General features: G+C 34.8%; 1 protein-coding gene across 4 annotated transcripts in view; it reads left to right on the forward strand.

Moving 5' to 3' along the window:
* ERBB4 (erb-b2 receptor tyrosine kinase 4) overlaps nt 1-25,383 on the forward strand; it is a 1,127,099-nt gene that overhangs the window by 797,261 nt on the left and 304,455 nt on the right. For all 4 annotated transcript variants that reach the window (XM_027122307.1, XM_027122329.1, XM_027122298.1 and 1 more), the window contains exons 6-7: nt 21,068-21,186; nt 23,886-24,027. In XM_027122307.1, coding sequence (XP_026978108.1) covers nt 21,068-21,186; nt 23,886-24,027 — 261 coding nt within the window. The remainder of the gene's footprint in view (nt 1-21,067; nt 21,187-23,885; nt 24,028-25,383) is intronic.

A 25,383-nucleotide genomic window follows, 5' to 3' on the forward strand; every position in this document is an offset into this window, starting at 1 on the left:
AGGATAACAGCAAGCCTTTGTTAAAAGCCAACATCTCTAATTAAAACCTTTGTATTTTACTAATAACTTTGCATGTCCATAAGCTTTCTTATTGATTTCAATTATTTCCTTTTTTTTTCCTTTTTTTGGATTTGTAGTTTCTGGAGATATTGTAAAATTAAGGGAAACACTACGATAGACTCATTATTTGCATACATTTCTAAAATTATGCCCATCTAAAACATTTCCAAAAGTGACTCAAAAATATCCTTGTGGAAAATGAGAGAAAAATCTCTCCTAATATGCTGTTCATTTTGATATAAGTTGATAATATTTGTTGTAATTTGATGATCTTTCTCAGATTTAAAGAAAGGGATGTTCATTTTAACTATAGGAGATACAATTATTTGAAATGCTCTGTAAAATACTGTTTAATGTGATTCAGGAAGTATCATCTAATGCTATGCTAAAGGCTCAAGGGGTATAAAGAAAGTATATAAAATTGTGCCTGTTCTCTGGAAATGCTCTGGTACAAGACAAAGCCGAGGGATGTTTGAAAAGGTCAAAAAGAATACTGAACTGAGGGCATCAAGAGAGATGTAGTCCTAGCTTTAAACTAAGTCAGTTTCAAGGACTTCAGTTTCCCTAAGTTCCCTCATCTACAAAATGAAAAGTTTGAAAAAAGATGATTTTTGTTCATGCTTTTTTGCATGGTTAGGATATTTGCGTGTGTATGCATGTGCGTGTTTATTGGCCGTAGATATAGATGATACAGGCATAGTCATAGACACAGATTTATGTACAGATAGTTTGGGAGAATTGTTTTGTGGCAGTTTTAGCCTATTGATAGTGATGCTGTCTACTAGGAATGCCTGAGGCACTCACCTGGCCCCCTACTATTTGAGGGGAGTACCCACAGACATTTTCTGGACCAGAGTCAACCTTGTGGCTGGATGAGTCCTTGTGGTTCTTATTATGATTTCAAGACACACCTCAGCAACGACCATTAGGGAACTTTGAAAAAGCAAGGGTTGTCACTCACAGGTCTTGGAGGTATGGCAGGCTCAATGGCTACACGGCGAGGTCACGGGTAGAGAGAAAGACAAAGTATGAACCTGGGGCTCTTCCTGTATTACAGTTGAGAGTAGGGTACCTAGGGTTTCACAGATTCACTCTTTATTGGCAAATTTAAAATACAAGAGCAGGAATTCAGGTGTGGGAATGGAAAAAGCGGAGTCACTTAAAACATTAGTTATCTAGGTTACTTAGAGCTTTCTGAAAGGGGAACTTCATGAGTGGGGGCAGTCTGGCTTCTTTTCTAGGTGTTATACTAGCAGCTGTGTCATACAGCTGGCAATATGTTCATTTGAGATGGATGTCTTTGAAATGGATGCCTTGACAATCAAAAGCCTAATGTCAGGCACTTACACCACAGGAGTGCAAACTGTGGGTTGGGTAGAAGTAGGTAACCTAGCAGTGAGATCAGAGAGTGAGTACTACACATTTGAAGGATTATTGAGAGTACATTGAGAAGAAAAGTCAGAAATATCCGAAAATATTACGATTAGAAGAATTTTGTTATTATGGTAGTAATGATCATTTATTCTGAATGTTTTGCAGCAAAAGAGTTGACTGTCATTATAATACTATCTTTGACTATAGACGAGTTCAAAATTATCTACATGTGATATGAGAGTGTCATTTGATGAACAGAACACTCACTGTTTGCTACAGGAGTGGAAAAAAGAAGTGTGAGATGTCATTCTCTGAAAAGCAAGCACTTGCATACCACTCTCATGGTTAGGGAGTTGCGCAAGCCTGGAGAAAAATATCCTCCTTAGAGTTTTGCTTTGCATTAATCTGAGATGTATCATCTATTTATTGACTTAATTGGTTCAGCTGGAGGAAGAATTAAGGAACTGGCATGGGGATGAGGAAGAAAAGAAGGGGATACTGGATACTCGTCAATTGTGCTTATGTCAAGTAACATTTGTACTCATTATATTAGAATAAATGTGAATTTCCTAAATATCAGACATACTCCATTTCTCAAGCCAATAGCAATTTTATGCATTAAATTTAACAGTTTATAATGGTATCATGGATGCTTCTGTACATTAACATAGATATTTCCAAGAGAAATAGTCCCTATATTAATTCATCATGAAGTTATAAAAGATAAACTGGAAACATAATTTTCACATGTTACTACCTCACTGATAATGGTTATTTTTGGTTTATCCAAAGTCCTTTTGCCCATGAAGTTTTTTTTTTTTTTTTTTTGCGGTACGTGGGCCTCTCACTGTTGTGGCCTCTCCCTTTGCGGAGCACAGGCTCCGGACACGCAGGCCCAGCGGCCATGGTTCATCGGCCCAGCCGCTTCGCGGCATGTGGGATCTTCCCGGACCGGGGCACGAACCTGTGTCCCCTGCATCGGCAGGCTGACCCTCAACCACTGCGCCACCAGGGAAGCCCTGAAGTTTGTTTTAATGGAGATGATAGAGCATTATGACTCTAAGAATAACTCAGGTTTTGTTCTGATTTGAATACTTCTTGAACTGAAATAACTGTTACCCAGGGAGATTATTTTTCTATACAGTGAGGATGTTGCATGTATTTAAGGTGTATTTAATTTCATTGACTGGGGGGGGTGGAGGTGAGAGACAGAAAGACAGACTCTGACACTTACAGGTAATTACAGATAATTTAAAATAAAAATCAAAGCACAGTATTTTACCAAGACATAACAGAAAACTTAAATGAATGAAGAATTACCACACTGCAAGATGAGAAGACTCAAATGATGAAAATGTCAGTTGTTCTAAGATTAAGCTATGCATTTAACCATCTTCAGTCAATTCCCAATGTTTCCTTTTGTTTTTAATTGAACAAAAATAATCTGAAGTATTCCTGGAAAATACATTTAATAAAATAGCCAGACATTTAAAAGGAATAGCTATGTGGAAGGACACTCCCCAAGTCTTAAAATGTTAAAAAGTAATAAGTATTAAAGCAGTATGGTATTAGTTCAGAATGGAATTGGCTCAATGGAATGTAATAGAAAGTTTGGATAGGGTCTAAAGTCTATATGGTAATTTGGTTTTTATAAAGTTAACATTTTTTAATGGCAAATGTATAGATTATTCAATAAATAGTGTTAGAACAAATGGTTCACAGTATGGAAAAAATAAAGTTAGATCCCCACCATAAAACAAAACATGAGATGAATTGTACATTAAAAGTTTAAAAGGCATCAGAAAGACTATAGATTATAGATGGATTGTAAACTAAAAGTTTAAAAAGCATGAAATAGATTGTAGACGAAAAGTTACAAAAGCATGAAATAGATTGTAGATGAAAAGTTAAAAAAGCATGAAATAACTGAAAGTACTAGAAAAATGTAGGTAAAAGCTATGACATGATGACTTTTTTTCCCCCCTTTTATCACCATTAAAGCTTGACTTGTCATTTTATTTTTTATTTTTTAAACATCTTTATTGGAGTATAATTGCTTTACAATGTTGTGTTAGTTTCTGCTGTATAACAGAGTGAATCAGCTATACATATACATATATCCCCATATCCCCTCCCTCTTGCGTCTCCCTCCCACCCTCCCTATCCCACCCCTCTAGGTGGTCACAAAGCCCAGAGCTGATCTCCCCGTGCTATGTGGCTGCTTCCCACTAGCTATCTATTTTACATTTGGCAGTGTATATATGTCAGTGCCACTCTCTCACTTCGTCCCAGCTTACCCTTCCCCCTCCCCGTATCCTCAAGTCTATTCTCTACATCTGCGTCTTTTTTTTTAAACATGACATAAAAGGTAGAAATTTTAGAAGAAGAAAAAGATTATTTTAATATTAGAGTGTTTTTATATTTTTAAAATAAAGTATTTTAATAAAATTTAAGAGAATTAAAATTTTTCACAAGAAATTTGTAAAAAATGTTTTTCTTCACTTATAAACAATTACATAATTTTTTAAAAAAACTAATTATTTTCATAATTAGATTGTCAAAGTTAAAAAGAATGATAATTCCTTGTGAGGATTAAAAATATACAGAGAGAAGCAATCGCAGTTACTGTCTTGAATTATTATTATTTTTTGTATTTATCGCATTTTGTTTATTCGTTCATCTGCTGATGGACCTTTGGGTTGCTTCCACCTCTTGGCTATAGTGAATAGTGCTTCTGTGAACATGAATATACAAATCTCTTCTAGACCCTGCTTTCAGTTCTTTTGGATATACACCCAGTGAATTACTGATGGATGTGTATTTTATGCTCTTTTAACTGTCACACTACCATGGAGCTATAACAGGGAGGTCAGCATATAGACACCCCAAAATTGACATTGGTTATTGATGTGGTAAGAAAATATTTTTAAAATTTTGCATATTTATAGTGACATATTTGTCTAAAAACATGTATTGCTTATGTAATTTCAGAATTTTAAAAAAGGAAGGAACAACAAAAAATTATACTCTTTTTATTATGACTCTTTTTGTAATTTTCGGAGATGTCCAAAGTTTTGTCTATATCAGAGAGATGATAATTTTTAGTGATATATTAATAATACATAAAAGCTTTAAATATCTATAGATATATCATTTTCTATAAAAATTTTACTCAAAGAGATTCCCAAATGTGTTTTATACTGGCCCACAGTTTAACACACTGCCATGTAGGACAAAATCAGACTTAACTACCCCAAATTTTCATTGTGACGATGGGAATATAAAACACAAACTTCTGGGAATCACCAGTCTCAGTGATGCAACTCTGGAGGGAAAGCACTGTGGCAGGCACTGTTGTGCAATGATTTCCGTAGCCTCTGGGATCATAAAACCTCAGAAAAAGAAAATTCATGTCCAGTGGCTTTACGTTCCTGAATGCATTAGAAGGCCAATTTGCTGCACATATATAAAAGAAGCACTAAGATTAGTTCCCTAATTTTCTATTTTGACCTTTGTCCATACAATTGAATAGTACTCTCCAATCACTGGTTGCAACTCGTTAGTGGATTGTAAAGTCATTTCTGTGGACCCTGACAAACATTAAATTTTTATTGAAATAGAATAGATTAGTATAAAATAAACCAGATTACAATAGAATAGAAAAGACAGTATCAAAATGCTTTGCACATAATTAGGGTCAATATAATGCCTTAAAACTTTTCATCATGGATATGTGTACTGAGCCATGATGTAAAATTGTACTATAAATTGTGATGAAAAAAGACAAAAGTTAGAAAAACGCCGAAAAGGAACATCATTTAACTTTTAGGCAGGCGTGATTATCCTTTAAAAAAAAATAAACTCAAACATACATTCTATGAGAATAAAAGTAATATTTTGAAAACATTCTTTTGTATATGCTTGAAGCATGTGTTTTTGGTGTAACTATTTTAGGTAGTTCCACTTTAAAATTCTGTTATTACTGAGACATGGACTTGAATGTTGGCCCTATCTGGGCCTCAGTTTTCTCCTCTTTAAAACCAGTAGGTTAAATTCAATCATATATAAGGGTCTATAAAATGCTAAATATAAAATAATCTTATTTCTATGGCTTTTGCTATAAATTTGAAGAGTATTTGAAAAATATCTTAGTCTTCATTACTCATCATTTGTAATTGTGTTGTTACTTAAAATGACTATAGAACTAATTATTTTTCAAGAGTGTAAAGCAGTTATGTGTACATCATTTTAGTTATTCCATGTTGTATTTTTTTTTTTTTAGAATTTAATTTTTTTCCCAGTTGTACTGAGATATAAATGACATACAGTACTGTATAAGTTTAGGTGTCCAGCATAGTGATTGGACTTATATACATCATGAAATGATGATCATGATAAGTTTAGTGAGCATCCGTCATCCCATATCAATACAAAATTAAAGAAATAAGGGAAAAAACCATTTTTTCCTTATGATGAGAACTCTTAGGATTACTCGCTTAACAACTTTCATATGTATAGTACAGCAGTGTTAATTATCTTTATCATGTTGTACATTACATCTCTAGTACTTATTTATCTTATGGCTGAAACCATTTTTTAAATTTATTTTTTACTTATTTTCACACACGCGCACACACACACACACACACACACTGTATTTTACTTTTACAAGAGATAAGTGAACTGACACCAAGCATTGTAAATGGATGACCACAACAAAAGCAACAGTGATTGCAATTACCAAACACGAAACACACTCATACTGTGTCATAATATTGACATTCAGTCCAGGAATCCTCCACTGTAACAGCTCCTTTACTTTGCAGTGAAAATTGATTTGTATATTTTTTGCCTCTGAGTCCTTGTGGGTTTTTTTTTATTATTATTCAAACAGGAAGTCACAAAAATTATAATCATCCTCATCAGTTCACTCAGTCCCATGGAATTAATTTTTTTTCATCTTGATCTTTTGTTAGCACTTTTATGAATTCATCAGTTTTCCATTAGAGTTCTGAAAACGGTTATTCATTCAGTTCAGCAGTATAGTCAGTTACCAGAAACCTGTACTTGTCAAAGTCTTTTCCATGAATTCCTTGAAGATGAAACCCTTTTATAGGAACATTTTTGCAAAAGCATCAGAGTACACCCAGAACTGTCTGTAAATGACAAAAGACTTAAAAATGACGACGATTAAAGATTTGATGAAAGTACATAATAATGCAATTGATAAGAAAATTATTTCTGAGATATACATTTTAAAGTAGTAACTAGAATTATGACTTATAACATTATATACCAGAACATATAAGATTTTTAGAAATTTCATGTAATGTCTGAAACATTTATATTAACATATTTCATACAAATAACCCAAAGAAAGTTTAGTATTAGTTTTTTTTGTTTGTTTGTTTATACTGCACATTTTTATTATTTATCAATTTTATACACATCAGTATACATGTCAATCCCAATCGCCCAATTCAGCACACCACCATCCCCACCCCACCACGGTTTTCCCCCCTTGGTGTCCATACATTTGTTCTCTACATCTGTGTCTCTACTTCTGCCCTGCAAACTGGTTCATCTGTACCATTTTTCTAGGTTGCACATACATACGTTAATATATGATATTTGTTTTTCTCTTTCTGACTTACTTCACTCTGTATGACAGTCTCTAGATCCATCCATGTCTCAACAAATGACTCAGTTTCATTCCTTTATATGGCTGAGTAATATTCCATTGTATATATGTACCACTTCTTCTTTATCCATTTGTCTGTCGATGGGCATTTACGTTGCTTCCATGATCTGGCTATTGTAAATAGTGCTGCAATGAACATTGGGGTGCGTGTGTCTTTTTCATTTATGGTTTTCTCTGGGTATATGCCCAGTAGTGGGATTGCTGGATCATATGGTAATTCTATTTTTAGTTTTTTAAGGAACCTCCATACTGTTCTCCATAGTGGATGCATCAGTTTACATTCCCACCAACAGTGCAAGAGGGTTCCCTTTTCTCCACATCATCTCCAGCATTTGTTGTTTGTAGATTTTCTGATGATGCCCCTTCTAACTGGTGTGAGGTGATACCTCATTGTAGTCTTGATTTGCATTTCTCTAATAATTAATGATATTGAGCAGCTTTTCATGTGCTTCCTGGCCATCTGTATGTCTTCTTTGGAGAAATGTCTATTTAGGTCTTCTGCCCATTTTTTGGCTTGGGTTGTTTGTTTCTTTAATATTGAGCTGCATGAGCTGTTTATATATTTTGGAGATTAATCCTTTGTCCGTTGATTCATTTGCAAATATTTTCTCCCATTCTGAGGGTTGTCTTTTCGTCTTGTTTATGGTTTCCTTTGTTGTACAAAAGCTTTTAAGTTTCATTAGGTCCCATTTGTTTATTTATTTATTTTTATTTCCATTACTGTAGGAGGTGGATCAAAAAAAGATCTTGCTATGATTTATGTCAAAGAGTGTTCTTCCTATGTTTTCCTCTAAGAGTTTTGTAGTGTCCGGTCTTACATGTAGGTCTCTAATCCATTTTGAGTTTATTTTTGTGTATGGTGTTAGGGAGTGTTCTAATTTCATTCTTTTACATGTAGCTGTCCAGTTTTCCCAGCACCACTTATTGAAGAGACTGTCTTTTCTCCATTGTATATCCTTGCCTCCTTTGTCATAGATTAGTTGACCATAGGTGTGTGGGTTTATCTCTGGGCTTTCTATCTTGTTCCATCGATCTATATTTCTGTTTTTGTGCCAGGACCATATTGTCTTGATTACTGTAGCTTTGTAGTATAGTCTGAATTCAGGGAGTCTGATTCCTCCAGCTCCGTTTCTTTCCCTCAAGACTGCTTTGGCTATTTGGGGTCTTTTGTGTCTCCATACAAATTTTAAGATGATTTGTTCTAGTTCCGTAAAAATTTTCATTGGTAATTTGATAAGGATTGCATTGAATCTGTAGATTGCTTTGATTAGTGTAGTCATTTTCACAATATTGATTCTTCCAATCCAGAACATGGTATATCTCTCCATCTGTTGGTACCATCTTTAATTTCTTTTATCAATGTCATAGTTTTCTGCATACAGGTCTTTTGTCTCCCTAGGTAGATTTATTCCTAGGTATTTTATTCTTTTTGTTGCAGTGGTAAATGGGAGTGTTTCCTTAATTTCTCTTTCAGATTTTTCATCATTAGTGAATAGGAATGCAAGAGATTTCTGTGCATTACTTTTGTATCCTGCAACTTTACCAAATTAATTGATTAGTTGTAGGAGTTTCCTGGTGGCATTTTTAGGATTCTCTTTGTATAGTATCATGTCATCTGCAAACAGTGACAGTTTTACTTCTTCTTTTCCAATTTGTATTCCTTTTATTTCTTTTTCTTCTCTGATTGCCATGGCTAGGACTTCCAAAACTATGTTGAATAATAGGGGTGAGAGTGGACATCCTTGTCTCATTTCTGATCTTAGAGGAAACGCTTTCAGTTTTTCACCATTGAGAATGATGTTTGCTGTGGGTTTGTTGTATATGGCCATTATTGTGTTGAGGTAAGTTCCCTCTATGCCCACTTTCTGGAGAGTTTTTATCATAAATGGGTGTTGAATTTTGTCAAAAGCTTTTTCTGCATCTATTGCGATGATCATATGGTTTGTATTCTTCAATTTGTTAATATGGTGTATCACATTGATTGATTTGCATATATTAAAGAAACCTTGCATCCCTGGGATAAATCCCAGTTGATCATGGTGTATGATCCTTTTAATGTGTTGTTGGATTCTATTTGCTAGCATTTTGTTGAGGATTTTTGCATCTATATTCATCAGTGATATTAGTCTGTATATTTCTTTTTTTGAGTATCTTTGGTTTTGGTATCAGGGTGATGGTGGCCTCATAGAATGAGTTTGGGAGTGTTCCTTCCTGTGCAATTTTTTGGAAGGGTTTGAGAAGGATGGGTGTTAGCCCTTCTCTAAATGTTTGATAGAATTCACCTGTGAAGCCATCTGGTCCTGGACTTTTGTTTGTTGGAAGATTTTTAATCACAGTTTCAATTTCATTATTTGTGATTGGTCTGTTCAAATTTTCTGTTTCTTCCTGGTTCAGTCTGGAAGGTTATACCTTTCTAAGAATTTGTCCTTTTCTTCCAGGTTGTCCATTTTATTGGCATAGAGTTGCTTGTAGTAGTCTCTTAGGATGCTTTGTATTTCTGTGGTGTCTGTTGTAACTGCTCCTTTTTCATTTCTAATTTTATTGATTTGAGTGTTCTCCCTGTTTTTCTTGATGAGTCTGGCTAATGGTTTATCAATTTTGTTTATCTTCTCAAATAACAGCTTTTAGTTTTATTGATCTTTGCTATTGATTTCTTTGTTTCTATTTCATGTATTTCTTCTCTGATCTTTATGATTTCTTTCCTTCTGCTAACTTTGGGTTTTGTTTGTTCTTCTTCTCTAGTTCCTTTAGGTGTAAGGTTAGATGGTTTACTAGAGATTTTTCTTGTTTCTTGAGGTAGGACTGTATTGCTATAAACTTCCCTCTTAGAACTGCTTTTTCTGAGTCCCATAGGTTTTGGATCGTCGTGTTTTCATTGTCATTTTTCTCTAGGTATTTTTTGATTTCCTCTTTGATTTCTTCAGTGATTTCTTGGTTATTTTGTAACATATTGTTTAGCCTCCATGTGTTTGTGTTATTTACGTTTTTTATCCCTGTAATTCTTTTCTAATCTCATAGTGTTGTGGTCAGAAAAGATACTTGATATGATTTCAATTTTCTTAAATTTACTGAGGCTTGATTTGTGACCCAAGATGTGATCTATCCTGGAGAATGTTCCATGCGCACTTGAGAAGAAAGTCTAATCTGCTGTTTTTGGATGGAATGTCCTATAAATATCAATTAAGTCTATCTGCTCTATTGTGTCATTTAAAGCTTCTGTTTCCTTATTTATTTTCATTTTGGATGATCTGCCCATTGGTGTAAGTGAGGTGTTAAAGTCCCCCACTATTATTGTGTTACTTTCGATTTCCTCTTTTATAGCTGTTAGCAGCTGACTTATGTATTGAGGTGCTCCTATGTTGGGTGCATATATATTTAGAATTTTTATGTCTTCTTCTTGCATTGGTTCCTTGATCATTATGTACTGTCCTTCCTTGTCTCTTGTAACATTCTTTATTTTAAAGTCTATTTTATCTGATGTGAGTATTGCTACTTCAGCTTTCTTTTGATTTCCATGGAATATCTTTTTCCATCCCCTCACTTTCAGTCTGTATGTGTCCCTAGGCCTGAAGTGGGTCTCTTATAGACAGCATACATATGGGTCTTGTTTTTGTGTCCATTCAGCAAGCCTCTGTCTTTTGTTTGGAGCATTTAATCCATTCACGTTTAAGGTAATTATCTATATGTATGTTCCTGTGACCATTTTCTTAATTGTTTTGGGTTTGTTTTTGTAGGTCTTTTTCTTCTCCTGTGTTTCCCACTTAGAGAAGTTCCTTTAGCATTTGTCATAGAGCTGGTTTGGTGGTGCTGAATCTCTTAGCTTTTTCTTGTCTGTAAAGCTTTTGATTTCTCCATCAAATCTGAATGAGATCCTTGATGGGTAGAGTAATCTTGGTTGTAGGTTCTTCCCTTTCATCACTTTAAGTATATCATGCCACTCCCTTCTGGCTTGTAGAGTTTGTGCTGAGGAATCAGCTGTTAACCATATGAGATTTCCCTTGTATGTTATTTTTCGTTTTGCCCTTGCTGCTTTCAATAATTTTTCTTTGCCTTTAATTTTTTGCCAATTTAATTACTATGTGTCTCGGCGTGTTTCTCCTTGGGTTTTTCTTGTATGGGACTCACTGCACTTCCTGGACTTGGGTGGCTATTTCCTTTCCCATGTTAGGGAAGTTTTCGACTATAATCTCTTCAAATATTTTCTCAGGTCCTTTCTCTCTGTCTTCTCCCTCTGGGACCCCTATAATGCGAATGTTGTTGTGTTTAATCTTATCCCAGAAGTCTCTTAGGCCGTCTTCATTTCTTTTCATTCTTCTTTCTTTATTCTGTTCCGCAACAGTGAATTCCACCATTCTGTCTTCCAGGTCACTTATCTATTCTTCTGCCTCAGTTATTCTGCTATTGATTCATTCTAGTGTAGTTTTCATTTCAGTTATTGTATTGTTCATCTCTGTTTGTTTGTTCTTTAATTCTTCTAGGTGTTTGTTCTTTAATTCTTCTAGGTCTTTGTTAAACATTTCTTGCATCTTCTCGATCTTTGCCTCCATTCTTTTTCCAAGGTCCTGGATCGTCTTCACTGTCCTTATTCTGAATTCTTTTTCTGAAAGGTTGCCTATTTCCACTTCATTTAGTTGTTTTTCTGGGGTTTTATCTTGTTTCTTCATCTGGTACATAGCCCATCTGGTACATAGCCCTCTGCTTTTTCATCTTGTGTGTCTTTCTTTGAATGTGGTTTTTGTTCCACAGGCTGCAGGATTGTAGTCTTGCTTCTGCTGTCTGCCCTCTGGTGGATGAGGCTATCTAAGAGGCTTGATGGGAGTGACTGGTGTTGGGTAGAGCTGACTGTTGCTCTGGTGGGCAGAGCTCAGTAAAACTTTAGTCCACTTGACTGTTGATGGGTGGGGCTGGGTTCCCTCCCTGTTGGTTGTTTGGCCTGAGGCAACCCAACACTGGAGCCTACCTGGGCTCTTTGGCGGGGCTAATGACCAACTCTGGGAGGGCTCATGCCAAGGAGTACTTCCCAAAACTTCTGCTGCCAGTGTCCTTGTCCCCACGGTGAGCCACAGCCCCCCACCCCCCTGCCTCTACAGGAGACCCTCCAACACTAGCAGGTAGGTCTGGTTCAGTCTCCCCTGGGGTCACTGCTCCTTCCCCTGGGTCCCAATGCACCACTACTTTGTGTGTGCCCTCCAAGAGTGGAGTCGCTGTTTCCCCCAGTCCTGTCGAAGTCTTGCAATCAATTCCCACAAGCCTTCAAAACCTGATTCTCTAGGAATTCCTTCTCCCGTTGCTAGACCCCCAGGTTGGTAACCCTGACTTGGGGCTCAGAACCTTCACTCCAGTGGGTGGACTTCTGTGTATAAGTGTTCTTCAGTCTGTGAGTCACTGACCCACCAGTTATGGGATTTGAATTTACTGTGATTGCACCCCTCCTACCATCTCACTATGGCTTCTCTTTTGTCTTTGGTTGTGGGTTATCTTTTTTGGTGAGTTCCAGTGTCTTGCTGTTAATGATTGTCCAGCAGCTAGATGTGATTCTGGTGTTCTCGCAAGAGGGAGTGAGAGCACGTCCTTCTACTCCACCATCTTAGTTCCTTCTCCCATGTTGTATTTTAAACAGTTTTTGGAACTATGTTCCTCCCACCCTCACCCCCTTTGGTCTTTAGACACCTATTGTTTGTGGCTCTTTAATGTAAACATATTAAGGAAGATATATACAATTCTGGAAATTAATTTAAAACCCTACTTTATAATGAATCATGTGACCTAGGATAAGCTAGTTAATTTTTTGTTTGTTTTTTTTTGTGGTACACGGGCCTCTCACTGTTGTGGCCTCTCCCCGCTGCAGAGCACAGGCTCTGGACGCACAGGCTCAGCGACCATGGCTCACGGGCCCAGCCACTCCGTGGCATGTGGGATCTTCCTGGACTGGGGCACAAACCCATGTCCCCTGCATCGGCAGGCAGACTCTCAACCACTGCGCCACCAGGGAAGCCCTAGTTAAATATTTTTTAAATGTTAATTTCTTCATCTGTAACACTGGGATAATTAACTTGCTCTGCCAAATGCATAGATTATTTCATATTATAGTTTTCTTTAGAAAAATTTTTGTCATACTCAAATGTATAGAATTAAAAGTGAAAATGTATGCCCATCAATGAGCACCATTCCCCCCAACCTACATTTTTCCATAAAGTGATTACTTTATGGTAATGTTTGGTATATATGTGTACATTCATGTGTATATTTATTCACATAAGTGTGTATAAATTCTGGGATTTTGTTTTACAAAAATGAGTACACTATATTTACTCTTCTATCACTTTTATTTCATTGTACATTATATTTTCAAAATCCTTTCATTTCAGCCGATTGAGATTAACTTCATTCTTTATTTAGTCCTGCAGGAGTTTCCCAAGTTCTGGGTGACCTGTAATTTACTTAACAAATTCCTTCTTAGTGGACATTAGATTACATTCTATTAGTCTCAATTACAACCAGTGAGCATTTTAAATACATATCTGTCCATATGTACACATTTTTCTGTGTCAGATTGCTAGAAATAAAACTGCTTGGTCACATGTGAATTTACATACACAAATTTGTTAGCAGCAAATTACTCTTCAAAACTCTTGTATCAATTTTGATACACACCAATAGTTTGCTCAATTTTTAACCTGCATGAAAACTAGATATATTTTTTTTCATTTAAGAATTATGTACACAACAACATTTCCCTGATTTAATTTATAGTTCCTGGATTATAGCTGAAGTCAAATGTCTTTTTTACATAATTATTGAGCATTTCTATTTTTTTCTTAAACTTTCTATTCATAGTCTTTGCTCAATTTTTCTGTTTTAATATTTTCTTTTCCATTTTAATATTTTCTGATTATTTTCATTACAAAATTGGCATTTTTTTTGGCCAATTTCAGAAGGAAACTCATCCAGATATATACTGGGTAGGAGAGATTGTCTTTATTTCAGTCTATTGATATTCTGGATGGGGAACTAGGATAAGCAAAACAGATTGTGTGTGTGTGTGTGTGTGCATGTGTGCGTATGTGTGTGTGTGTGTTCATTTTCATCAAGTCTGGATATAGAGACGTTTGGTCTGCTATAATGCAAGGTGATTTGGAAAAGTTGAATGTCAACTTTTCCTCATTTTTTGGTTTGTAACACATCCATGATAAGATAATTCCATTTTTTAATCACTTTATTTCTAGTATATCATTTATTTGTGTATGTAAGGTGTAGCCATCAATTCTAATGTAAAAATATATTTTTAAATACTATTTATGGTTTCATTATGCCAATTCATACACTTCCCTTATTATCTTGGAATCTATATATATAGTCTTGGAAAGATTATGCAAAAACTCACACTCACCCTCAAGAATACTATAGTTCATGTAATAGGGCAATATTATTTTTGTTTTTGTTTTTTTTAATCCTGACTCATAAACTTTGCTGATGTTAATAGCCTGTTAATAAGGGAGAATTTCCCTGGTGGCCAAGAGGGTAGTTTAAAATCAGCTTTAAGGTCCCTTAATGAACCACTGAGCATGTCTTTTAAAAATAGGTTGAATAAAAATTCATTAAATAAATGAATAAAGCAGCTGTTGATGAAGAATAGATTAGACAAGATTCCTTTCCTATATGACATAACTAGCAATATTATCATGTCATAGCCAATGGGTCACCAGGGAATTAACTGGGACAAGGGTCAAACCTGATTAGTAGCTGCCAAATTTAGGCATACTTTTACTAACTGACTCTGAATGTCAGTTTCAGTAAGGGCTTTGCAGGTATCTGCCATGTTTTTCAGGTGAACTGTAGCAGTTATTGCATATAAGATTAAACCATTATAATACTTGTAGGGGTATTCACCTTATGGTATGAATGGTCAGTTCCTTTGGAGTAGCTATCACCAGACTAATTAGAAATAAAAGATGATGTTATATTTTCTTCTGTGATGTGAAAATGGGTATAACTGTGGTAGTTTAGAAAGCCCAGATATGTTTTTATAATTCTACTTAGCCTTTTTTTCAATGCATTAGGCCTTATGCTACTGGTTAAAATAATTAATAAAATATTAAATTATTAAAATTCAAAATTCCTTCCCTGTCCAGATCAGGATATAGTCTTTATGTATCCTGAGGCTTGACTCTGTGCAGCAACAATTATTGTCAATTATTCTGTGATCTAATGTGAGATAGGAAGCAGCAGTACAGTTTAAGACCTATCTCCATCTCTGCCTTCCCGTCTAAATAAATGCTTTACCCTTCCTGTAGTAGCCACACAATAAGAAGGAGAGAGTATCTTAGAGGAGAGGTATTAAAATATTGGTTTATAAAGGCTGAAAACCTTGGGGCTCCCAATAAAAAAAACGAATTTTCTGGCCCCTTCCCTAGACTTATTGAATCAGAAAATAGGAAGAGGACCAGGTATCTTTCTATGTAATTCTTACAGTCTGTCAGGCACTGGACACACAGATGTGTCCAATTATTCTCCCCTGGGAAAATTAATAGTGGTATATCGTTTAGTGTTAGTGTCATTAAACCTGATTTTCTACACATTTCAGCATGCTCTGGAAGTAATATTCTTGAATGGTCTATGAGCTTTATTTGCTTCATTTAAAGTCGATTCTGATGATAGTAGCTTTCTAGAAGCATGTTACAAAACCCAAAACGTTCATTTTGTGGGGGCGGGCGGCGGTCACAATTTCATGACTCATAGGAGTAAATATTAGATTGTAGAACTAGAGGGTACCTCTAGAGAGCATTTCATCAAGCCCGCTGTCTTTAATTTAGTGGAGGTCTAAAGCATTCAGAAGAGATTTCCCTTAAATACTGACAAATAAAGACTCAAGAAGCCCATTCAGTGGCTCATTACAGTGTTTTTATCACTCTAATAGTCAATAAATTCTTCACATCCAACCCAAATCACCTTTGCTTTAACGCAAGCATTTTTCTTCTTGCTCAAACCTCCAAGTTTGTAACTGAAAACAGCCTAACACTAAAACCATTCCACTGAAGTACCACCTATTTAATGGACACAATGTGTTTCACGGACACAGTTTGTCAAAATTTGGTCAATAAACAGAACTAACCTAGGCATCATAGAGGTGCAGGTCATTGAATACTAACTGAAATAGAATGAAATAGAAATAAGCATGCTTTAAAATATGCTTAGCAATGTAATTGGGGGCTGCTCAGGATACTTGTCACATAAACAGCTGCTGGGTAAGAGAAAGGAACAGTTTTCTGACTGTCTCTTACTTATCTGAAAGTTTTGCCTTCAGAATTAGCCAAGCAATATTTCTGTTCCCACTTTAGGTCTTTTTCTTCCCACATTTTCCTACCTGCTTGCACATCAGTTGTGTTTGCTTAATCTCCCTATTAGTGATAGAGGGCTTAACAACACCAATAGGAAATTAAAGGAAGAGGACAGTCAGTGTGATTAAATCTCAGACAAAGAATAATTAGTTAGTCAATCAATCAAATGCTGGAAATAACCTAGAGTTTTTCCCATTTTCACTAGATAGAATAATGGTTTTCAGCTCTAGACTGCATATTGGAAATCACCTGGGGAGCTTATTAAAAGTATCAAATCCTAGAACATGGCAGGTAATTTTGATTTAATAGGAATTAGGTGATTCCCAGGCATTTTTTTTTTAAAGTACTCTATATTCTGCTACTCCAAATGAGGTCTGTGGACTAGTAGGCAGTGACATAACCTGGGAGTTCATTAGAATGGAAAATCTTGGGCCCCACTGATTATCAACTGAATCAAAATTTTCACTGATGCAAGAATCCTGTTCAGTGATCTAATAGAAAGCCTGGTTCAGAGCCACTGGGTAGAGGAAGTGAAGAGAAGCAGAAGGCACTGAGGGTGCGAAGATGGAGGAGATGATGAAGGAGGAATGGATGGGAAGGAGGAAAAAAGGGGCCGGGTGTAAAATGTAGGAAGAAAACGCAAAGACTTTGCCTAAATTTACGTCATTTGTTTTTTAATGGGCAGAAGTCCTTTTGTTTAGTCACCGTGATGTCAATGCTCTGTTTTGCATCATTTATGAATGTTCATTTTTCTTTTGTAACTCATAAGAAGTAACAGTAAATATTTGATTAGTAAATTGCTAAAGTTCTTCAAATAAAATTAATTTCTTCTAAGGGAGTAACTTTAAGGGTAGTTACTATTATATTTTAAGAAGTAATTAAGCCCTTGTTTTTATTAGTGAAATGTTGATGTAATAAACCTACTTATAGATAATTTAGTTTTTTTGAGATGATAGATATTCTCTCAGCAGCATCCTCTTACTACTACAGAATGCTTGGTTCCTTAAATGTTAAGGACCCAATATCCATCTGATTCTCATGGATATTTTGAATGAATCCCCGTTTCCAATTTCAAATTTACCGACCCTAATATAATAAGCATTTTAATTTCCCAGGTTTTATCTTTTATGTTAAGCAATCAGAGTTAGTGATGTACCACTAAAGAACAAGCTAGTAAAAGTTCAACCCAAATATTGTAATGTACCCAATGAAGCAATTTAGAAAAGATAATAAATATAGGGGAAAAAAATTCTAATGAAATAATAGTCAAGCAAGGATGGAAATTAAAATAACCAAAGCAATTATAAGTTAATGTTCCCATGGAGGCTAAGTGAATTATCTGATTGATTTCAGGACCTGTTTTTTGTTTTGTGTTTTCATCATAATAAAATATGACTATAGTTTGATGTGTTTAATTCATATTAAGTAATGCTTATTAATCAGCAAGTGCCATTAAACAGACTGTACAAAGGGAAAGTTTTCTTTCTGGAAACAAAACTCATAACAATGTGAAGAAATGTTTCTTAACAGTGTCTCATCATTATTTAGAGATTAAGCTTATTGCTTTGTTCTTTTGCTTACTTATTATCTGTCAAGCAAAGATTTCTAAATACGTTTCATGCTTACTGAACTTTAGGTGTGTGAAAACTATGATAACAAATAGTGCTTTTTTAGTGTTAAATGTATCTTACCTTTTGAAAAAAAATAATTGTAGACTGCTTTTGAAACAAATCCCAGAATTCCCTTTTAATATCGTAAATCAAAATTTTAAAAAATAATGACTTAGAAGGATGTTTCTTTGCATGTTTCTGAAATGGAGTGGCATCTCTAACATCAAAATGTCCTGAGAAAATGTGAGATAGGTGACCACTGTATGGAAGAAATTGCTATTTTGAAAAATTTATAGTTGACAACACATATGATTGAATAATTTGAATACATGTTTTAAAAGTTCACAGTATAATAATTATTGAACCTAAGGTTGTACTACGTTAGATTCTTTTTCTAACATATTGTTTTTATATTTAAATAGTGTACTCAATGAGAGAAATTATCTTATGAACATTTAATAAATAATTTATAAAAATAAAATCATGGTTATTTCTTTAAATACTATATACATTAATTTCCTCATTTGGTAGGAAAGACCAAAGTATATAAATAAAGAGAAATTGAAACATTTTGTATAGTTACCTTAAATCACCATAGAGTTAAAAAGAGAAATTAACACTTAGACATATATGTCTAGGATTAAAACATGGTATGATTTGTAGGATATGATTGCTCTCTCACTTCATGCTATTTTCCAGCTGAGCAAAGCCTGTCAACTAAAAGCAAATTAGTAGACTGTCCTGTGATAACACTGATTTCAAATCTAGTAATTTGATTACTTAACATATGTCTGCCATTTCAATGAGCAACTCTTAATACATCAAAAGAGCCTCATTGAATCTGGAAGAGAGGAATTATATTTGAATCTGTTCTTTCCAAAAGTGTCTTTAAAAGTGTTTCCTTTATATGGTATTAATTACTAATAGGACATCTAAATAAATATAACAATTGGTTAAAAGATAGGAACGTTAATGTAAAGCACATGTATGAATATGAAGAGTTAATGAGTAGATTTAATTCATCTGCTTACTTGCTCAGAAGCAAGTGTGTCAGATTAACTCAGGGTGGAGATGTGTCTGAAAAGGTTTCAGAGCAAAATGGCACCTTAAGTGGATCTTATGAATGAGTATTTGCTAGACAGAGAAGGCAGATAGGGTTCTTTTCGTCATGAAGGAATGCATTGTGAAAAGGCAGTGAAAATTACAGTTAAGTACCATGAAAGGAACTGGGGACCACAAGTGGTATTTCTCTGTCTGGATGTGAAGATCACAATGAGAGTAGTGAGAGATGCCGGTAGAAATGATGGTCAATTGATAGAGGACTTTTCTTCCTTGCTAAGGGTTTACTCCTCTAGTGCAGAGATGGGAAGTAAGCTTCATACTGTGAAACAACACTGATTTATATGCAGTTGCCCATATTTTCCAATCATTACTTTTAGAGTGGCATAGAGGATTGTGATCTGAGAAATCTTTTAGAAGGCTATGTAATAATTTAGAGCTAAGTCTCAGAACAAAGTTGGAGTAGAGAGGAGAGACAGTAATGAAAAATATCTATTGCTAGTATTTGGGATTTTTATTAGGTATGAGAAGTGAGGGTGAGGGGAAAGGAGAAATAGAAAACATGTCCCCAAATTTTAATTGAGCTACTGGATGGTTGGTACTATCACTTGTTGAGGCAAGGGAACAAATAAGAGAGATATACTCGATGGTGGAGGTGGGGAAATGATACATTCCATTTTGTACATCTAAATGAGAACTTTTGTAGACATCTAGAAATACATATTGCATCTCAATAGAGAATTCAGATCTGGATCTGATGTTATCTACCTATAGGTAGTATGCAAAGCAGAGATGAATGATTTCATCCAGGTACATGAGCCCTTAGACCAAAGAAAATTGTGAAGACCAGCTCTGAGGAACACTAGAGTGGAGTCTTGCTATGATAAGCAGTGAAGGAAGCTTTGAAGAACTCAAAGAGGTGGGAAGAAACAAGGCTGAAGTGGAAATACAGAAGCAAAGAAATGATGTGCTACACATATGCTGTAAAATTCATTTCTCTAAATACTTTTAAAATATATCTTTGGAATAAGTGTGGTAAGCAGAAATGTGTCCCTCAATGCTATAATTTTGATGTCCAATGTATACCTTGACATACTGCTGTCAGCTTGGATTGAAGAATGTTATAAGAAAAAACTAATAGAAGTTTTTGTTGTGTTTGTTATGAATAGATCTCTCTCTCTCCCTCTCTTCCTTTCCTCCTTCTTTCTTTCCCTCCTCCATCCTTTCCTTCCTCCTGTGGTGTTGCACTCTTCCTTACACAAGTCCCTCCTTTTTCAGAAATCTTAGAAGAAATTTCACTTAAATCTCAGGAATAGAAACAGTTGTGCTACTACAGATCCATTATCTATCTCTCTTTGACTACCTGCCTACCTACCTATTTATTTGTCAGTCACATATCCATTTTATCACCTATCTAGCATCGATGTATCTGATAGGAATGATATAATGTGAATCATGTAAAAGTTTCTGTTCCCCTTTCTGCATTGACTACCAAAAATGTTGCACTCACTCCTGGGGACACCTCCCGCTGCAGGCCCTCACTGTGCACACTGTAAGTTGACTTCGCTGCTGACTCCATCCTTCACGACCTGCCAAAATGTCGCATTCAGTTGTTCTAAATTTGATTCTTTCTTGCTAAATTGTGTGAGTTTTGTAAAGCCTTTAAGTATTTGCTGGAACAAGAAAGAATATAGAAAACAAATTCGTGTATTAATTTTGAAGGGTTTTAATTTTGCAGTAATTTTGGGTGTTACAGTAATTTTGATCAATTGCAGACTTCCTTCAGTAAATGTTTGCTGAGCTGAGTCAATGACAGTTGAGTACATTGTTTCTCCAGGGCTCAACTTTTCTCAGCTACTCCAAATCCCCTTAGAAGTTTCTCTTGGTGGCTGACTTTGATGAGGACCTATCTCTGTCTTCTGCAGTGACAAGGACTGTCTGTGCAGAACAGTGTGATGGCAGGTGCTACGGACCCTACGTTAGTGACTGCTGTCACCGAGAATGTGCTGGAGGCTGCTCGGGACCTAAGGATACCGACTGCTTTGTAAGTCTGGCAGCTGTCCCTTTCACTCTCTGGTCCTCCCCTCCATCCTGGTTTGACTCAGGCACCTTGAGTCTTTAATATCTTATTAAGATAAGATCAAATTTTGCCATTTTAGGATTAAGAAAGATACTCTGACTTCCTAGAAGTCATTTCTTCACTGGGTGGCTATTAATTAACTAGGATTGTTCTGTTCTACTAAACGAATTATGTCTTTCTGATTACAATTTATATTATGAGTGAGGTTTATTGGACAACATGAAGGAGAACATATTGAGATATCTTTTAAAAAGCTAACAGCATCCTTCCAGAATTTACGGTGATTACCTATGTGTGTTGTTGCATCGTTGAGTCGAGTCTTCTGAGTGGGGGCACTTGCATTTTATTTCTCAAATATAAATTTCAAGATTAAATCACACAAATTTATGAATTTAACTGTTTTACAGTTTATATTGTTTACAAGCTAATATTAGTCAAGATTTATAAGATTTACAAATGCACGTTTAAAGCAATTTATATGCTAATCTGTATGATTTTTATTTTAGAAGAGGACACTTTTATGTCCTCAAAATTAATATTTATAGCTTGTAGGGGTCACTTTTTAATTACATTTTGATATCCTTGATAAAGGTCTTTCTGTTCTTTTGAATACATGCAGACAATTCTGTGAGCTATAGTTAATGAAATTTCATACACACAGAGCGTTAGTTTCATTTTAAGCTAAAAATCATAAAATAATAAGCTATTTTTGTTGCTAAAATTGCACACAGGAATTTTTTTTTCCCCTCTCAAATATCCAGAGAATACACAGATATATTTAGAACTGAGTCTTTTTTTCTATTTGGCACTTAATTCTGGAAATAAGCCAATTATAGATTATAGCTCTTATGATGTAGATACACAGTAATTTGTTTTCTTAATGTCACAAGAAACTTAATTTGTCTATCCTAATTTTATAGTGAAACAAAAGTGTGTATTGCAGAAATGAGTAGGGAGGAAGAAGGAAAGAGAAGAAAAATGTTAAAAGTATACAGAAGATGCTCAGCAGATCTTGAACTGAGACCCTTTCCCTTGCCTATCACCAGACACGGGATTGAAGCTTGATCTGGAAGTTGCTGAACAAGTGTTTCAAAACAGTAATTTCAAAACAGTAGCAACAATAAACACCAACAATTGATGTTAACTTTCACTTAGAAGCTTCACTGCATTTTTTTCATGGTTCCATTATCACAATAAGTAGAGTGCTGAGGGAGCTTCAGAATTCTCATTTCATTACTTTTATGGAATAGTCCAGTGATTCCACTTTGGCATTTAGTACAGAATGTTCAAGAATGCCAGACCAAGACTTTGGTGTAAGTTATGTTGTATTGTATGCTGTCTGGAAGGTAAACTTGTTTGATTTCTCTGGCTTATGTCCCTTTGTTGCCAAGCAATCTGTGCACAGCACTGTATAAAATATGTTAGTAAAGCAATTATGAGGACACATGAAGTTTTATACCCATAAATTAAAACTTACTGAGTTTCCTAGATTGGTTTTTAATAGATTCTTCCTGGAGAGTGTCATCTTAGTGAATAATGTATTATCAGTGAATCTCGTTCTGATTATGCATCTCGTAGACCATCATCAGGGAATTGTCATGTTTGTGATAAAGTGCTTGCTAAAACAACAATTGATTAAGAAAATGTTTTGAGGAAACAGAATAAATTAGTGCTTATTAATAAGCATACGTACAATATATGATGATATGTAAAATATAGCTTGAGTTCACATTAGCTTGCCTTCCAAGGCCTAAATTATTCCTATGAATGTTTAAATTGTTAAATTAAGATAATTAGTTCATCCCCTATTTTGCTAATCACATGTTTTTATGTACTTATACATATGTTCTCTTTTCATATCAAATACCTAACTCTTAGGTGGTACAATTGTTTTTAATCATTCTCAAATGCATTTGAACATATTAACAAATTGAGGTCTCAATACAAATATATGTCAGCAGAAACAAATTTACTTGAACTGGTGACTTTTAGTAAATGGTATAACATTATGAAAAAGACTATATAGGAAATGGTATCATATTATTTAATTATGGGCTAAGTATAGCTACTTCTTTACATTTTGGCATCGTACCCCCTACATTTACACTTGACTAGTCACCTGCCAGAGACTTTTCTTTAAGTCCAGTTTGAATGACCATCACATTTTCTCACTATATGATGGTGATGAATGGACTTACCATATCACTTAAGGCACTGAACTCTCCAAACCAGCTTTAAGGAAAATCTAGGCTGTACAAATGGAGATTTAGTTGTCACTGCCAGACTCTAAGACTCAACATAAACCCTTTGGATAAGGGTAAGCTTAAATAAGTTTTCACTATTATCTAACTTTAACAATTTAAACCAATTCTCAGTTTAGAAATCAATGGATAGATACCAAGCAATTAGAACATCAATAACTGTAGATGGTGTATTTACTGACATTAGAAAAACAGTTTTGTAAAATTGAGAAGTACAAAACAAATGCAAAGTTAAAAAATAAGCCCTTACAACTAGGAAGGTATCAGATTTTCCAGTTTTTATGAAATTGATGTACACTGAGTAAACAATACAACCTATCACAGAACTGTTGTAGCAGTGTCCCTTTAACAAGTATTATGAAAGTTATTTTTAAAACAAAATTAATCTTTGCTGTGTTGCAGGCCTGCATGAACTTCAATGATAGTGGAGCATGTGTTACTCAGTGTCCGCAAACTTTTGTCTACAATCCAACAACCTTTCAACTGGAGCATAACTTCAATGCAAAATACACCTATGGAGCATTTTGTGTCAAGAAGTGCCCACGTAAGTAACAGGATAAGAAGAGCCAAATCAATTAGCTCATCATTTAAAAACAGAGGAATTTCATGTAAGTTTATTGAATTTCAAAATTGTGACAATATTGTGAATTACTTGAGAATTGGTACTATTATTATCATTTCACAAATAAGAAAATTAAAATTCAAAAAATTGAAGTGATTGGTTCATAGTCTCAGCAAAGTAGTGGCATGTTTGAAGTTATAGTACAGTGTCATTCATTGACTTCTAAACTCAATATTTTCACTATATGTCAATGGTTTTGCACACGATTTTGTTCCTCAGAAAAGTGATTAGTTAAGTAGCAGCAAGCTATGTAATGAAAGAGATCTGCTCTAATAACAATGCATTTTCACCTAAAATTATTTCTTATTATTTATTTGTAATAGAATGTATAGCATTGTAGTTTTAACATCAAATCCAATGTTAAAAACAATAACAGTGGATATAAAGGGCATGTTAAGGGGCCTTTACCAAATTGACAATTCATCCTGGGGATACAAAATGACCAATTTAGCTTTCATCAAGAATAGTATATGTCTCAATACCTGTTCAGGTCAGTTTCTTTGCTTGAAAAGACCAATGAGACAGTTCTTCAATGTTTTACTTACTGGAAGGCTAAAAAAAGCCACTACTTTTATCCACATACTCAATTAAAAGAAGACTTTACATTCTACAGCACACAGATACTGTGTTTTTGTTCTTGTTTTGCTTTGTCCACGTGATGAAGTATGAAGTGTAAGGGACATGGTATTAGAGTGGCTTCGGTTATAGCTTTGCCCACTTATTAGTCGTGTGATTTTAGATAAACTATTTAGTTTTCTATTTCCTCCTCTTTAAAATGTGGATAATCATATGTACCCTCTCTCTTTCCCAGATACATTATAAAGATCAAAGGGATAGGGGATAGGGTTCAGAGGAATAGTATGTAAAAACAAGTCTTTGAAAGCAATGATGATTCCAGCCTTTATTATTAAATATTTTATATTGATTAAAAGAATAATTATGAGTGTATATATATATATACATATATATATATATATTTAACATGGCTCTAACTTACCATTTTAAAATCACAGACACACTAACTCTAGGATAGAAGAGATTTTTCCATCTTAAACAATTTTATATCCAAAGTTATGTTTTTGATCTAACAACTTCTCATCTGAAGTTACCCTATATTTCCCCGTCTACTATCTTGCAAAATATGGGGCTTGAGAGTATTGTAGAATGTGGCTAGATGATGAATTTCTTCGGTTCCTTAGACAAATGTCCTCCTGCTCTACTACTTCATATTATGGTGGCTTGCCCCAAAGATAGTCAAAACCATGCTTTTTTGAAATT

Source organism: Aethalodelphis obliquidens, unplaced genomic scaffold (assembly GCF_003676395.1).
Source record: "Aethalodelphis obliquidens isolate GAN/ISIS:26980383/991018 unplaced genomic scaffold, ASM367639v1 scaffold2, whole genome shotgun sequence".
In the NCBI taxonomy this organism is placed as follows: Eukaryota; Metazoa; Chordata; class Mammalia; order Artiodactyla; family Delphinidae; genus Aethalodelphis; species Aethalodelphis obliquidens.